At 40.4% G+C, this 16,631-nt stretch overlaps 1 protein-coding gene across 1 annotated transcript in view; it reads left to right on the forward strand.

The window, feature by feature from the left end:
- selenbp1 (selenium binding protein 1) overlaps positions 1 to 16,631 on the forward strand; it is a 78,146-nt gene that overhangs the window by 7,134 nt on the left and 54,381 nt on the right. The window contains exon 2 of the mRNA XM_028793943.2: positions 14,938 to 14,991. Coding sequence (XP_028649776.2) covers positions 14,938 to 14,991 — 54 coding nt within the window. The remainder of the gene's footprint in view (positions 1 to 14,937; positions 14,992 to 16,631) is intronic.

Raw genomic sequence — 16,631 nt, forward strand, 5'->3', positions numbered from 1 at the left:
TTCTCTTCTAACTCCCCACCCAACCAGTCTCAGTAATGTTGAAATATCTTATAAATCTTGCCCTCTAGCTTACTAGTAGGTACAAATATTAGGGTGTTTATGGGAAGGTGTGAAGTTCTGGTTGTGTAACCAGGTCATTTAGATGTCATAAGCTGATGGCTGAACATTTTACATTTTACATTCCAAGTGACTCTGGGTTTTAATGCTTGGGTTTTGAATCCAAGAGAGTCCCAGTTGAGCCAGTCACTCTAGTTGATTAATTTTCTTCTGCAAAGGCAGCTGTTTGAGCAACTTTTCTTTTTCATTGTGCTTCCTGAATTCTTTAATGATTGATGATGAACTTGTAGAATTTAGTTTCTTCACAACTACATAAATACGTAAATGCCGGCTATAAACAGTAAGAATGAACAACAGATGGCATCCATCCTAATAGTTCTTGCATTTTTAAACCTGCTTAATCCAATTCAAGGTTTTTGGGTGTGGCAAATGCAAACACTAGGTACATTTCAGGAGCTAACCCAGAATGAAATGCCAGTCCATTGCAGGTGACAGTCCTGTACACACACATTTTGGGCCCCATGTCTTGGCTGTTGGAGAAAAACTTGCATGATGAAAAAAGTCATGCAGACACTGGGAGAACATGCAAAGGCCATGAAGGGCTGCACCATGCCAGAATTTAAATCTAGAGTTGTCGGGCAGCTGTGCTAATGTCTGTGCCACTGTCACTCTGGTGGTTAATTAGCAGCTCCTTGTTTTGGCTCTGAGCTTAACTGAGACTTGAAGAGTAGGCTTTTGTGAGAACAGGATGCCTCCGTAATGGTAGGACAGGGGGAGATGACTTATGAATGGGGCCATCTACCCCGAACTGCTGTTTGGCAACAACACCCTACCCAGGGTGTAACAGCCCCTTGGAGTCCCACAGGGCTAAATGCGACTTGGTATTTGTCGGCTCAGCCCTGTTGTGTTCCAGGAGTACCGCAGGGGGAGCTGCAGAGCCCAATTTTGGGCTTCTGCCACACCTGGGAGCAGTTCCAGACCTCCCTAACGAACCACCTGGAGTTCTCCTGGGTGTGGCTTAAAAGGAGCCAGCTACCTCTGTTATAGAGATTGGTGCCTGTAACTGTTTCTAGTGTTTGGGGAGCTGTGCCCCTGAGTCTTCACAAGTGACATCCCAGATGGGACTTCCTGGCAGTATGTAGCCAACCATCTGACCTCATCGGCAACCATGTTTTCGATGTCACTCTTGGCCTGATCCCCTCCACCTCTTTCTTGATGGCATCTCTTCACCCAATCATCCTCTCTCTACATCTCAAACCACTTCAGTTTCTCCGCACACCACCTATTGCCTCCCTCAATGCTCTAGAGGCTACTTTAGGAGTAACAATGAGGGACCGCTCCCAGAATTTCTTCTATGAACATTTCACCCTGGATATCATTGTTGCTCCCACAGCTCCATCTACACTCGGCTTGTCATCTAAGTAACATAACTTCCCTACTTTCTTCAAAACAACAACTCTCAACTTGTGAATTTCCCCTTGGGATTAATAAAGTATCTCTCTATCTAAATTTACTCTTGGTACATCAGCATTCTACACCCTTTTCACACACTTCTACAAGCAAAGTTCGCACTTGCTGCCTGCACACCTCCCTTCATACCGCACCCACTTTGGTCAGCCTATATATTGGATTGAGGTTTTTCCCCCAGCAACTTTACTACGACGGGTGACACTTCAAACTTTACTACACACTCCAAACAGCTATGCACCCACCTCTTCCACACCTCCTGCTCTTCTACCCCCAACATTCACCTGGGTCATTCCTGCATATATCTTGAGGCCTTTTATGTCCAAACTAGTTTCCATTTCGGTACTTTCTCTTTCAGTTATGTTTTTACTTTTGCAAATCCGTATGATCTCATTGGCATGCAAGAACACACATGGCAATCCCACACACTTCTCTGATCATCACCTCCTGTACTTACAAAAAGTAACAAACTCGCAACAGTCCCCTGATGCAGTACCACCTTTCCTTTAAACGCTTCCTTTTTCCCCATCTGCTGTTCTCGCCACCATTTTTGCTTCATCATGAACTTGCATTACCACAGATACCATTCGTCCATACCTCACTACCTTAACACCTCCTACATACAGCACCTTATCAAATGCTCTATGGAGATGTATAAAATACTGATTCTTTGTCTTAGCCTGATGGATTGTTTTTTTTTGTTTTTTCTGCATTTGCCTGACAGCAATGATCACATCTATTGTCTTCCCTAGCCATTAAAACAAAGTTGAATTTTGCCAATATATTTTTGATCCCTGATTTTGTTTTTTTTTTTTTTTTGTTTTTTTCCCCCTTCAAACACCACCATGTTGGACAGGTTCGTTAACCATTCAACATTTTGCTGTTTTGACCATATGCAACACAACTCCAGCTGGGTCCACTGCTTTTTCATGACTTCCTCTTTTGAAAATATACAAGTAATAATTATAGTAATTTTCCAGTTTGCACTCCTTATTCTGCACCTTTTCCATATACTTTTTTGAGGTCTCCCTAATCCCAAAACTCTCAATCGCAATGTTCCCATCAGCATTTTTGAAGTACTTTACAACTACTACAGCATATCTTTTGCCACCTGCTGTTATCCTGAACACATTTCTTCCTTCATTCCTCTTGTTGCATCTCTTTCGCAAACTCGGACTGCTGGCTTCTTGCACATTTCGCAATTATATTTCTTTTTGATACTTTATAGATTTCCTTTTCGCCATACTTTTTTTCCTCAATTACCTTCTCATTCTCGACATTCCACCATTTCCTTTAGTCTCACTGAGCTCCTTAGTACAATCCTAAAGTTTTCAGGAGACAATAATAAGCTGAAGTGTCTGCAGTACAGAGAAAGACAGAATGTGAGTGGCAGGAGATAAACTGATTGGTAGGGAACGTTTTATATTACTGTTTTGGAGGTGTGCTCTGTAACCCAGATAATGGAGTACAAGACTGGTCACGGTTTATTACGGAATGGAGACTCCCAAGTAAAACGTGGAAAACTTCAGTATCTCTGAGTAGTTTGCTTATTATGCTGATTGTTACAATATTATATGAATTGATTGATTTTGTTACTATATTACATTTTGTTAATATAGTTATTTTCTTGTATAAACAAATGACTATTCAATAAACTAATCTACCTCAGTCGCAGCCTGTCATGGATTGGCAAGGTTTTACTGTTCCTGTATCAGGTCCCCAAGCTGTCTCCTCTGCTCGAGACTAAACAGGTTTAATTCTGAGTCTGTCAGAGTAGGATATGTCCTTAAGTCCTGGGATGCACTGGGTTGCTCTCCTCTGCACAGTTTCAAGTGCTGCAATGTCTGTCTTGTACTGTGTTGACAATTGCACACAGTACTCCAGATGTAGTGTTAATAATGCATTATATAGTTTGAGCATGCCATCCCTTAAATTCAACAGTTTTTATGATTATAACGTGATGCTTTATTAGCCTGTTTAATTGCATCTGTGAATTGTTTATTCGATGAAAACGAACATCAACATATACCCTTAAATCCTTTTCAGAGGTTGCTTCCTGCATGATGGTGTCTCCCATCTTCAAATTATAATTGATGTACTTTTCCCCCACATGTAGCACTTTGCATTTTTCTACATTAAACTGCATTTTCCAGGAGTTTGCCCAGTTCTGAAGCTTGTCCAGGTCATTTTGAATTATTATTTTTACTGCCTCCTCGGTGTCTACCATCCCTCCAATTTTGGCGTCATCTGTGAATTTCACAGGTTTATTAACTATACCAGAATCAATGTCATTAATATAAACCAGAGGACAGTCCAAGGACAGAACCCTGCGAGACTCCACGGATGAGCTCACTTCATGTGGAGTCTTCCCTTTGTCTCCTGCTGGTTTCAGAATTGATTTTTGGTGTGACTATCAAATGCTTTTTGAAAGTGAAGGTAAAATGTGAAGCAATTCCAGTTGCTTCTTCAAAAAATCTAAAAGCTTGGTTTGGCAGGACCTTCCTCTCATAAATGCATGCTGGCTGTTATTTAACCAGCTATTTTTATTTAGGTAATTTTTCTAATTTATTTCTTATTATAGTTTCCATAATTTTGCATGGTACAGAAGTAGGACTAATTGGTTTGTAATTACTAGGATACATTTTGTCACCCTCTTGAAGATTGGAGTCGGATTTGCAGAATAAATAAATAGCAATAATTTGAACTAATGTGTACAGTGTTCTTTAAACAACTAAAGACATTGACTCCTAAAACCTGAAAGCTGTTACCATAGAAGCACCACATGATGCAAGGACATGAATGATGAGCCTACTGGCTAGTGTGGCGCTAATTCAAGTCAATCTACTATATAATAAAATGCTGTGTGTGTGTGTGTGTTCCTGGTCTCTCTCATTGGTCAGTTTCACTTTGTTGACTCCGCCAAATGCCTTGTCCTGCCTGTCTCAAATTGCAAGAGATTTTGACATTCACAAGGATACTGAGGAAAGACGTAGAAGGAACACACCGAGTCTCCTTCAAACAAAGGATGTATTCTCAAGAATATGAATGATCTTTTCACTGTTGGCAGTGGTGGCCCATCCACCATTGGTGATCGTCAAAAAGTGGGCAGGAGCTGAGCATCTCAGTCTGAGAATCGGGCTTTGTGGGAAAGCAATCGAGAGAGGATGGGCTGAGATGCACGAGGATACCAAAGAATGGTGTAGGACAAATGCTGAGGCTACATGTATGGCAAGAGATATCAGATATTTTTAAAATTCTATTACCTATCTTTAAAGGGTAACATAACTAGTTGTTAATAAATGGTTGATCAGTGTGCTAATAGTCAATAAATACCATGCAACAAATTTGAATCTTTGGTACGGGATGAATATAAGCTTCTAGAACTGGGTCTATTTGTTTGTGTGTCATGACTGCAGGCTCTCCTCTGTATTTCCATATCGGGCACTAGATTGCTAGCTGTAGAACTGTTTTTGAAATCGGGAAGAACTATAGGCAAAGTTTATTTTCTAAAACTTTTAATTCTCAAAACTGTATACCCAGGGTGGTACTGCTTTCCACAGACCATAATGTAAATCAGTTCCTGCCCACATCTGTTGGGTGATTTCCAATGTGGAGTTCAAATCGGTCAGCCAACATACTTTTATCTTGAAGTTCATTTGATAACAAGTTGCAAGTTTGTTTTAATACATCTGAGCTGTTTGTGTAATCATTTCAGCAGGCTGGCTGTTTCCTTTTAAGTGTGATTTTTTTCCCCCCCGACAGGTGTATTTCTTTGATTTTTGTATTCCGGTTTTCCCTTCAAATGTAATATCACCTGTCACATCTGTGGTTTGTAATGTATGTATTTACTATATATGAAATTACTTTGAAACAGAATATTTTAGTTATGGTTTTCCCTGATTGGCGGTAAAGTTTGGTTTAGTGCCTTCATATGACAGTAAACAGATTACATTGATATAGAAAGTTCTTTATAATCGTCCTATAATGAACAGGTATTGTTTCTGCCTCTTGACCATTCAATTCTTATTGGGGTTCCCTTCTTTATTGTCTGAATTTTGTGAAGAAATTAGTAGAAAAACCCAAATACTGCTAGTTTCTTTATTTTAGTGTATTTATAGCTATTGCATTCAAATTTTCCACAGAGTAAATATAAATTCATGTAAACTCTAAAAAAATGTCTTGGGTGCATACTGTCTATGGCTTATTTTCACATTTCATTCTGTGCAGTGTGTGCTGGATTGCATGGCATTCAAGGGACCTCCAAATGGAAAAGGTGAGCTAGCAAGGACAGGGATGCGATCAGTTTTTGATGTTGTTGTGTTTTTTTTTTTTTTTTTTAAATTATTTCTTCATTATACCACTTCATTAACTGTGTTCTTAGTCCAAAGATGGACAATGCATGTTACACCATGCAATGATAAGAACTGTAAAGTAGTGGGGCAATGGTTCGTTTCATACTTGCATTAGATCACTTCAGTAAATGTGTGAAATGAATCTTGGAAATGTGTACTTTGCACTCCATTACTCAGTACAACAATTTCAAGAATCTTGAACAGTCGGATAAGTTTCAAGTGCTTAAAACACCTTCAGGTATGTACAAATGTTAAAAAGGCCAGTGTGATTTTTCTAGGCTGTGGTGTGCTAGGCTAGTAATGCAACTTCAGGAGAGGACCACTGAATCAACAAGCTAATTAAAAGGACAAGCTCCATTATAAGATGCACTTTGGACCCCTTAGAGGTAGTCAAAAAATTGAGCGGCATAATGAACACACTTTGACCCTCTAACACAGAGGATTTTTAGCCAATGAGTTATTCAGTAGATGCTGTTGATATTAACGTTTCTCGACACACGCCTGCATAATGCCACACTGTGACAGTGACAAAAATGGAGAGTTGTGTAGTGCCATGCAACCTTCCGCTTTAGTTCTTTCTAAAGTCACCGTTTACATGTATGGAGGTCTCTGATTCCAGATAAACAAGGTTATAATTGAATCTAGTTTTTTAAAGAACAATTTGTTAATATATATAGGTATGCTCTGAAATAGAAAAAGAAGCTTAGTATGGATATTCATCTTGACGGCATTGATACTCCTTGCTAAGGTGAGATGAAGGGTACATAATCTGTTCATATCTTATTTGCGTGTTTTTTTTCCCAATGCTGATAGCAAAATTGTTAAACATTACAAGTGAATATAAAGATCTTTATCCCTAGATATTTAAACGGTGTCAACAGAATGAATGGATAGATGTCTAGTCTAAATTAATGTGAAATTAAGTAATCAGTCCTGACATGGTAAATTGCCTTCAGTGGCCTACTCATTTTGGCCCCCTAATCATCCCGTCTCTAATTTGCTGTCTCTTATTTCTTCATCACCTATCGGCTAATGTCTGGTTAGCACAGTGGCCTGAAAATGGGTGGCGTCGCATCATTCAAGTGGATGCTATACACTAGTGGTCGTTGGAATAGTGGCCCACTCACTAAAGTGCTTCAAGAAATGAGAAGTGCTACATAAATGTTAATTATTTATTCCATTAAGAGTTTTTTCTGTGGGCCCAGGTTAAATTATATTATATTCAGAGCAGGGACATTTCTACTATGAAACTAATGAAGGTATAAGCTTCACGGCCCCAGAAGTGACTAGTCATTTTGGGGTGCCGACTATATGAGAAGAGGTTTTATAATATGAATAATATAGTGTAATTCAATACAAAATAACAGTTAAAAATTAAAAGGTTATTAAAATATCATGTGGGCTAGCTGTTTTTTTTTTTTTTATTTACATTCTAAATGTATGATGGGGGGGGTGAAGGAGACCCCCATTAAAGTTCAAACTTCAGAGCCCCAAAAATGTCGGTCTACCACTAGGTGGGAGCAGTCAGGTTTTTTTTTTTTTTTTTCTGATTTGCTGCTCTCCAAAGAACTGAAGTATTGCAGTGAATGTGCAAAGTGACATGAGTTGCGTGCAGAAGGCACAGTCGCAACCCTTTGCCTGCACAAAAAAAGTAGAATAAAAATATTGCATTTGCCACTTCACTTGTAATGCTGGCTTGCATTCCCAAGAACCCCCGTCTGAAGATGTCTGCAGTTCCCATGTTAACAGGGCATCCATCACAGCGGTCTTTAATAGTGTGCACAATCACAAACCTGTTTAATGAGCAGGTGATTGGCTCACAACCTTTATATACTGGGGTTGTTTTTTAGGGAGTTGTAGATGAGAACTGCAGGACAGGACAGTATGAATTCTTCAACTGCCCTCCTGCTTCAGGTGAAGGACTAGCTTTGATTTTGTTTCTTCTGTACTCTCCTGTTACGTCTGCTGCATGCAGTGTCTAACGTCAAGCAATATTCTGAATTCTATAGCTAGACATTTAATAAACTTGTTTTAGATACTAAAAACTTAAAGGCAGCTTTAATGTACTCAAAATCAATTTGAAGCATAACTAACACTGACTTGCTGAATTTTTTTCCCCCAGTTACTACAGCATGCAAAACCATAATGCTTACCCAGGGGAGGATGTGATGAGCTTAGAATGCACACAACTACTGACTCTGTATGATTGTGTGCAGATCTGGATCCACTATTGTTTAAACATGCCTGCTGAGACAGTGGATCATGTGGTTTCCTGTTACCAAAAGTTTATTCTTATTTCTTTTTTAAATATCTATCAAATGAATATCCTGGTAGTGTGTGCTGGAAAGGGTTCTATTCATTTGCTTAGGCTTGTTTTTTGTTTGCTTTTACATATTGCTTTTGATTAAATCTATTCAACTGAAAAAACGGCCTTGCCTCTTCCTTTTTTTCTTTTTGTATAGTGGCTTTATTATTTAGTTAAACCTGTAAGGCCATACTGACCCTGTTCTTACTTCACCATTCTTGGAGTGCTGCCTTCCAGACAGAAAGCTGTTAACATAATCATTCACAGGAATGAAATGCCTTTTGTCTTTCAGAATTACAAGGGATGACAGCAACTCTTTTTTTCTTTCTTTTTTCCCCAGTTAGTGCTCATCTTCCTTCTCTGCAGCCTATTAAATGTCTTCCCAAAGAGAATGCAGAAGATATTTTCGTAAGCTTTTATCAAACTGGCAGCAAGCACTTTATAAAGTTATTTAGTGTGGGGAACAGCCCGGACACAGACAGGTAGACATGATGTTTCTTCACCACACACGTTTATTTACAATTATTATACACAATTAGTGCGCACAAACCCAGTGCCTCCGCACCAATCACCCCTTAAGTCCTGGCCACACTCACAATGCCTTTCACAGTCTCTGGTCCGCCTCCACTCCTCTCCACCAAGCTTCGTCCTCTTCCACCCGACTCTTGCCCCTGACTGGAGGGAGGCGGCCCCTTTTATACACCCCGGAAGGACTCCAGATGCATCCTGAGGGCTTCTGTAGCCACACCCCTGTGTGACGGAAGCTCTGTTGGCGTATCCGACAGTCCTCCAGGTGTCCCCAATACTCTCCCCCCCCCCCCCCCCCCCCCCCCCCTCCCCAGCACTTCCGGGTGTGGTGGAATTACTGAGGTCCAGGGCTCCTAAGGCATTGGGGCGCCCCCTGGCGGTGACCACAGGCCTCTACAGGGTTGAGCTTCCAAGCTCTGTACCCGTGGTCCCCAAGGCAACCAGGGAGGACGCCCCCTCGTGTCCTGGAGGAGGCACAAGCCCTCCTCCGCTCCTCCTGTGCGTCCCGGGCGACAAACCCAGCTGGGTGCCAAATTAGCTTTCTATAGGTGTCATGTGACATTCATTTTTGTGTACATACCTCATTTAAATGATATATTAACATTACTAAAGCATTGTGCACAAGGAGAGATAAGAGGGGGTTGTAGTCTTTTCTATCAGGCCCAGTTTCGTTTTGACACCGATTTAACTTTGGTCAGTTGGCGTGGTACAAAATAATGCCTGTACAGATGCTTGTTATCTGGAGTGTTAGATGTTTTAATAGGATTTTGGGCCATTTTTTGCAACACTGAGAAAATTTGATAGTAGGTTCTCTGAAAGGATAGGCTTAAGAGGCAGAAAAGGTCAGAAGTTTAAAGCTTTTGAAACTCCGTGTCAAAATCAAAATGCCACACCATAAGGAGACCTGGGTTTGCTTCCCGGGTCCTCCCTGCATGGAGTTTGCATGTTCTCCCCGCGTCTGCATGGGTTTCTTCTGGATGCACCAGTTTCCTCCCACAATCCAAAGGCATGCAGGTTAGGTTTATTGGCGATCCTAAATTGTCCCTAGTGTGTGTGTGTGTGTGTGCCCTGCGGTGGGCTGGCGCCCTGACTGGGGTTTGTTCCTGCCTTGCACCCTGTGCTGGCTGGGATTAGCTCCAGCAGACCCCCATGACCCTGTGTTAGGATATAGCAGGTTGGATAATGACTATTTCTTTCAAGCAATTTAAAATACGGCCTTCATGCATGAATGTTCATTGAATTTTAAATGTATATCACAGATAGCTCAACTTAAGATATTGAGTGACGGCCGGCAGCTCAACCTGGACGGGACGCCCAAAGGATGGGAGAATGGGGGAAGGCAGATACTTTTGGACACTGCCTCCCCAGAACACTAGATGGCAGCTTCCCTGGAATGTAGTGGTGCCCCGGATTCCTGCAGGGCATTCTGGGACTTGGTGTTTGGTTGCTCAGCCCTGTTGGGTGCCACCAGGGGGAGCTGTAAAGGGAAAGGAGGAGTCGTGCCTCATCTATAGCCCGGAAGTACTCTCGGGTCATGAGGACGGAAGCTCCAAAGTACTTCTGGGATGAAGAAAAGACTAGTTCTCCATCTGACCTGGATGTGCTAGCAAGTCACATGGGCGGAAGGACAGAAGCACTTCTGGGTCATGGACTATAAAAAGGACTACTGGAGATCCAGCAAGTGAGTGTGAGTGTGCTTGCTGAGATGTTTGGAGGAGAGATTGTGTTTATCAGTATTTTTATAATCCCTTTCCTGTTTATTGTGGCTGTGGTGCTTTGGAGGCAATGATCAAAAGAAAAAGTATTAAAGTGCTTTTTATTGCTTTTACCTTATGTCCTGAGTATCTGTCTGTTGGGGTTAAAGGGGCAACAGCGACCCCTACTGTTTTTACAATATACAGTTTATGAAATTTCATAAGTCTCACCATGACTAAGAGTTCAATAAAGAGAACAACTCAAACTCAAGTTTTGTTGGGCTTACATGCTATATCAATGGTTCAGTCATTAAACAAGCCATACAGTTTATTAATGTGGGAGTAAACAAATACGCATATTTAGGAAACTGCAGTAAAGCAGCAAATATACAAAGGTATCATTCATGGTTCCAACCCTGCAAGTTGTCACAATTATGGAATCCAATCACACACAAAAAGCTCAAATGCTCCACTCATGAGAGCAGAGAAATGAGTAGTTTTCAAGTAGTGTAGACTAGGGGGCTCCACCCCCTGCTCGCTTCGCTCGCCAACCCCTGGTGTTGGGAAATTATAAACAGCATGATGTATGAATGAGATGTAGCATAGTGTGAAGGTGTAGATGACGCATATAGGAAGCAAACAAAGTGTTTGGCACGGTGTCAAGGTTTATTGGAAAATTTCTTTGTACACATTAGTAGTAAAGATGGTGTCTTGTCCTTGAATGAGTTTTCCTTGGCATGGAGCATTTATGACCTTAACTTTAACGTCAGATGAACATCGAACTCGTCAGAAGGCCACATAAAGTTGTCCATGTCCAAAAACGGGCTCAGAGAGGTAGATGCCAACCTTGTCCATGGTTTGTCCTTGTGATTTGTTGATGGTCATGGCAAAGGCAGGTGTAATGGGGAACTGTCACCATTTAAGTGTAAAAGGTAATTCCAGGTTCTAGGAATTAGAACAGTACTGTTAGCCTGTGATCCTGTAAGAACTGTTGCTTGAATAACATTGTGTGTCATGGTGTTGACGACTAAACGTGTACCATTGCATAAACCCTGTTTAGTGTTAAGGTTTCTTAATAGCATGATTATTGTTCCGTTTTTAAGGCTAAGATTGTGTTGTGGTAATCCGGCTGGGTTAATAGTGTTCAAATATTCTAAGGGGAAATTCAGATGGTCATTGTCGTCATCAGAGTCAACTTTGTCAGAGCTTAGAAAGAGCCGTGCCACTCCAGGAAGTAATGAAATGACCTGGTTATTAATGTGATCAACAGTAATATTTTTTGGACATAATATAGTTCGTTGTGTTAAAAGGGGTATTTGGTCTAATGAGACCGCTGTTCCAAATATCTCTGTAACTAAGTCGTCGCAGATAAAGGGTTGAGGAATTGTAATAATCTCTGGGTGAAGTCCATCTGTATTGGTGAGTGTACCATCTCCCAGTTGTGATAACCAATTGTTATATTCGGGATCTGGACATCGCATGTTTTGTACCAACTGTATCTTTTGAAAGCAATGCCAATTGTATTGGCCTCTTTTTCAACCTCATGTAGCATTTTTATAGACTTAGCTAATGGGTGATTGTTTATGATATGAGTGACATTTCTCATTATAAGCTCCGTGCATTGTTTGTTTTCAGGAAGGTTCATGCGTTGATAGATTGCGTCATCTGGATCTAAGATGTAGATTTGTGCATATTTGCGTTCTTGATTTGTTTCAGGGTGCACTGTTGCAATGCGATGTAATATTTGTCCACATACGCGACAGCAGTATGGGCCATTGCCTTTTAGTGGCCTGATATTTACTCCGGTAGATGCAAAAGCAAATGAACTATTGTAGGATCTAATGCAGTTCATAAAGTTTTTACTTTCAGGTACTTCGTTAGTTAGTTAGCTTCTGTAGATATTCAGGATATGAATGTAAAGGAGGCAGTCTAATCTGCCCCTTTTGACAACAACGTGTAAATTCATTACTTGTATTGCCAGTTGTTTCTTCAGGGAACTTAAGTGAATGACAATGATTGCAAATGACATTCATTAATCCCAATGAATTTTCATGAATGGTGGACTCATTATTGAACGCGTTGTCAGCTAACTGGCGCAATCGTTTAGCAGGTGTCTGTCGTTGATGTCCTTGATGTGTATCTTTTGCTTGTGCCGTTTGAGAGGCGCGTCGTTGTATGTGCAGTATTTGGGACGTGCTATTCTGGAGCTGTAATCGATTTGCCTGTGCTGTGTGAGAAGCCCGTTGCAGTTTACGGCGTTCATTGTTTGTATTGAGCCTTGCCCGTTTTTGTATGTCGGTCAGTTGAGCTTTCTCTTTTTGAAGCCTTGCCTGCTTGTTTTCCGGCATTTCAGATGCGCGTTGTAGACGTCTGCGTTTATTTATTTTGTCCCTTCGCTGCCATTTTTGTATCTCTGAGACTCGAGGTGTTTCGTTTTGAACCCCTGCCTGTTTCGATGCAACACTTTGAGACGCGCGCTGCATGCGTCTACGTTCATTGTGTCTGTCCATCTGGGCTCGTTTCTGTAACTGTTAGTTGAGCTTTGCGCTTTTGGAGCCGAGACATTTTTTCTTCCGGGGTTTCAGAAGCGCATTGTAGGCGCCGACGTTTATTGTTTTTTTTCATGCGGGTTCGTGTGTTTGGTCCCGTTACCCGAGCCGTATCGTTTTGTACCCGTGATCATAAATTCATGACTTGTTTGTTCTTCAGCGTTAGAAATATGGATAAGTAATAAGGAGGATCGCACTCACTGTTAATATGGATTCTTTTCTGTGGCTGAACGGTTAATAGTGCATCAGTGTAATGAGATCCACCTATGCTGCATAGTTTGAACGTGTTCAGATGACGTATGTTTAATACGGACAGTTCGTTCAGTAATGGGGCTTTGTATCTCATTTCTTATTTGTTAGTGTGGTCGTGGGTCTGAAACCTCCTTTTTGTGTACGTTTCGTGTGCTATGTCCGTAGCCTGTCCCGTTTCGTGTCCAATGGGCTGTGTGGCGCTCGCATTTGACTTCTTTTTTTTTTTTTGTGTGCTAGGGGCGCGCTGCCTCACTTTTTATCTGTTAGTGAAGGGGGTGTTTGTGTGTGGTGGGTCTGAATCCTCTTTTTTTTGTGTGCGTACCGTTTCGTGTGCTATGTGGCGCTTGCGTCTGACTCCTTTCTTTTTGGTGTTCTAGGGGCGTGTCGCCTCATTTCTTATTTCAGTTACTGGAGGGGGGGCTTTGTGTGTCGTGGGTCTCAATCCTCCTCTTCTTTGTGTGTGTCCCGTTTCGTGTGCCATGGGCTTCGTGCAGCGCCGCACTGACTCCTTTTTTCTGTGTGCTATGGGCGCGGCGCCTCATTTCTTATTTTACGTTGCTTTCCATCCGGTTTCCGTCGCTTGGAGGGGGGTTTTGTGGAGCGCCTGCGCAGTACGTCTTTTGCGTCCACGGCCCATGTCCCTGCGTCCATCCGGTTTACCATTCTCATGTAGTGATAATGAATGAGACAGTTGCATTCCAGGAAGCAATGACAGAAAGACTGGAGTTGGAGTGACAGTGCTAAGTTCTAGTGTGCTGAAATTCTTGATTTAATGTGATCATGCTTGAGAATTGTATGCTTAATGTTAAGCTGTTTTGTTCACTGCAGCATTATGAACACTGAAATGAACCTAAACACTCTCCTTAAATAGGAGTATTTGATATAGCAGACTCTGCAGTAGCACTGATGGTAGCGAATGGCCATCTGTTGAAATGTAGAAGCAATCACTAAAATGTATTGCTGCTATAGCTCCTTAGATAGCATACAAAAATAACAGAGTTGCTGTAGAGATTCCTTCACTTACACAAACTGCTACTTGATTCCCATCTGGTTTAGTTGGTGGAAGCAGAAGTGACATCAGAGTTCCTTGTGCTGTCAGTCTTGTACTCTGGGGCTATGAGGGGCAGAGGATGTGAATGACAACCCAATGCCTGATTTACTGTGGAAATACCAGTAGTGAATAAATCCTAATGATGTTCCCCATTCATGTGGCATTGCTTTCTTAGTTGTTTTCCCACAGTGCTGGTCTGAACAAAAAGTACGGTGTGTGTGTATGTGTGTATATATATATATATATATATATATATATATATAAAGTAAGAAGAATATGTGAATTCTACAAATTCCACTGCACTGGATTTTATCAGTGCTTAAACTGACAATCCACACATTAGTGTAACGTCGGGCCTTTGGTTTTAACTTTAACGTTTAGCTTGTTTGTTTTCCTCCTGTAGGTCACAGATATACAATTTAATCATGCTATTCTTTTCCCCAAAAAGAAGTAATTGGACTTTCATGTTTAAATTAAATAAAGTATATAATACTTTGCAATGGAAACTATGAATTTATTTTAATGACTCCTTATTTGATTCAGCTACCATGGAGACCAGTTGCTGCATTCGTTGATTATTTAAGTATAATTTTTCATTGCTTTACTAAAAATACTTGGAATGTTATCAAAAGGGAGATTTCTTACAAATGCTGACAATTGTTTTCTTTTTAACAATTTGCAGCACAGTGTGGAAAATGTGGTCCAGGTTACAGAACTCCACTGGAGGCCATGAAAGGTGGGTGACCTTGTATGTTTTTAAAAGTGGCTCATGTTGGAGATGGGGTGTGTGGCTATGTACTAAAAGGAATAGGATGTGCTTCTTTTGATTTTCTCTCTCTCTCTCTCTCTCAGAATAGTGCACTTCTTTATTATTTGGTACACAAAGCATATACATGATACACAGGTTGCAGTTGGTCCAAAATGCTGCCGCTCGCTTTCTGGTTGGGGCAAGAAAGTATGACTCTGTTTCTCCTATTTTAGCTTCTTTACACTGGCTGCCTGTCAGTTTTTGAATTGATTTTTAAAATCTTGCTGCTAGTTTTTAAATCTTTACATGGGCTTGCTCCTGCCTATTTATCTGAATTGTGTGTTTTACATCAGCCATCTAGAGTGCTTAGATCTTCTGGTCAGTTGTCTCTTGTCCCTCGTACCAAGTGTAAAACTAAGGGGGACAGGGCTTTTGCAGCTGCTGCTCCTCACCTGTGGAACTCTTTACCTCATCATATAAAGGAGTCGCCTACAATTGAACTGTTCAAAACAAGACTAAAGACTCATTTCTATTCACTTGCATTCTGTGACCTTCAGTAATACTGATGGTTTCTTTGTGATTATATAACATTGCTTCTATTTTTTATGTATATAACATTACTTCTATTTATTATGTATTTTATGTTCATATATTTTATTTCTTTGTCTTTTATTCTATTATTGTAGAGCACTTTGGCCACAGCATTACTATGTTGTTTTAAATATGCTAAATAAATAAATTGACATTATCCATCTTAGACTCTTATCCTTATATTATGTGCCCATCTAGTTGGTATGTGTCTATCATTCCAAAAGATGGTGCATCATTTGTTGTAATAAAATGCTTAAATCTTTGTTGCAATATTACTTTCATCATCCCAATAGATGGCACATCACAAATATTAACACTGCTTTTACAAATCCCATACCAAATGGCATATAACATGCATTGCATTTGTTGTTCCAACAGATGGTGCATCACAAACAATTGTAGAAATACATTTTAATACTACAAATAATTGTGGTGCAGCTTCTGTTGAAATGGCATATGTAAATCATTTTATTACTATATGCTTTACAAAATACATTCCAATAGAGGTTACATTTCAAATGTTAATGCTGTGGTCTATCTTTATTACTTATATTTTAGTATGCTGAAATTGTTGGTGGAAGTTTGAAAAATATATATTAAAGTACTTCCTCGTGTGCATCTTGGACGTTTTGGGTTTCAACTGCATAAACATAGACAGGTTTTCTAGTGTATTTTAACGCTGGCAAGAAATAAAATCCTGATAAAATGAGTGGGTAAAGAGCACTCTGTAGCTCTCTCCCTGATAATAAGAGGCCGGATCTCATTATAAAAGTTAAGGTTCTTCCTGAAAGGTAACCTGGGATCTTTAAAGAATTGTAGAATAATCCTTTGAGAACATTGTTTAATGGAGTGCCTTAGTTATATAACCCTAAACTATTAAATACTGTATAATGACGGTGTATTTTGATACACTGTAGCTGTGACTAATTCTGTTCTTGTTCAAATTCATGTTCCCCTTTTTATTTTAAGTTTATTCATATTCTATTCTGTCTTTAATAAATTAGGGGGGGACAGCCAATATTTACAGCTGCAAAAAG

The sequence above is a fragment of the Erpetoichthys calabaricus genome, chromosome 2 (assembly GCF_900747795.2).
Source record: "Erpetoichthys calabaricus chromosome 2, fErpCal1.3, whole genome shotgun sequence".
Taxonomy (NCBI): Eukaryota; Metazoa; Chordata; class Cladistia; order Polypteriformes; family Polypteridae; genus Erpetoichthys; species Erpetoichthys calabaricus.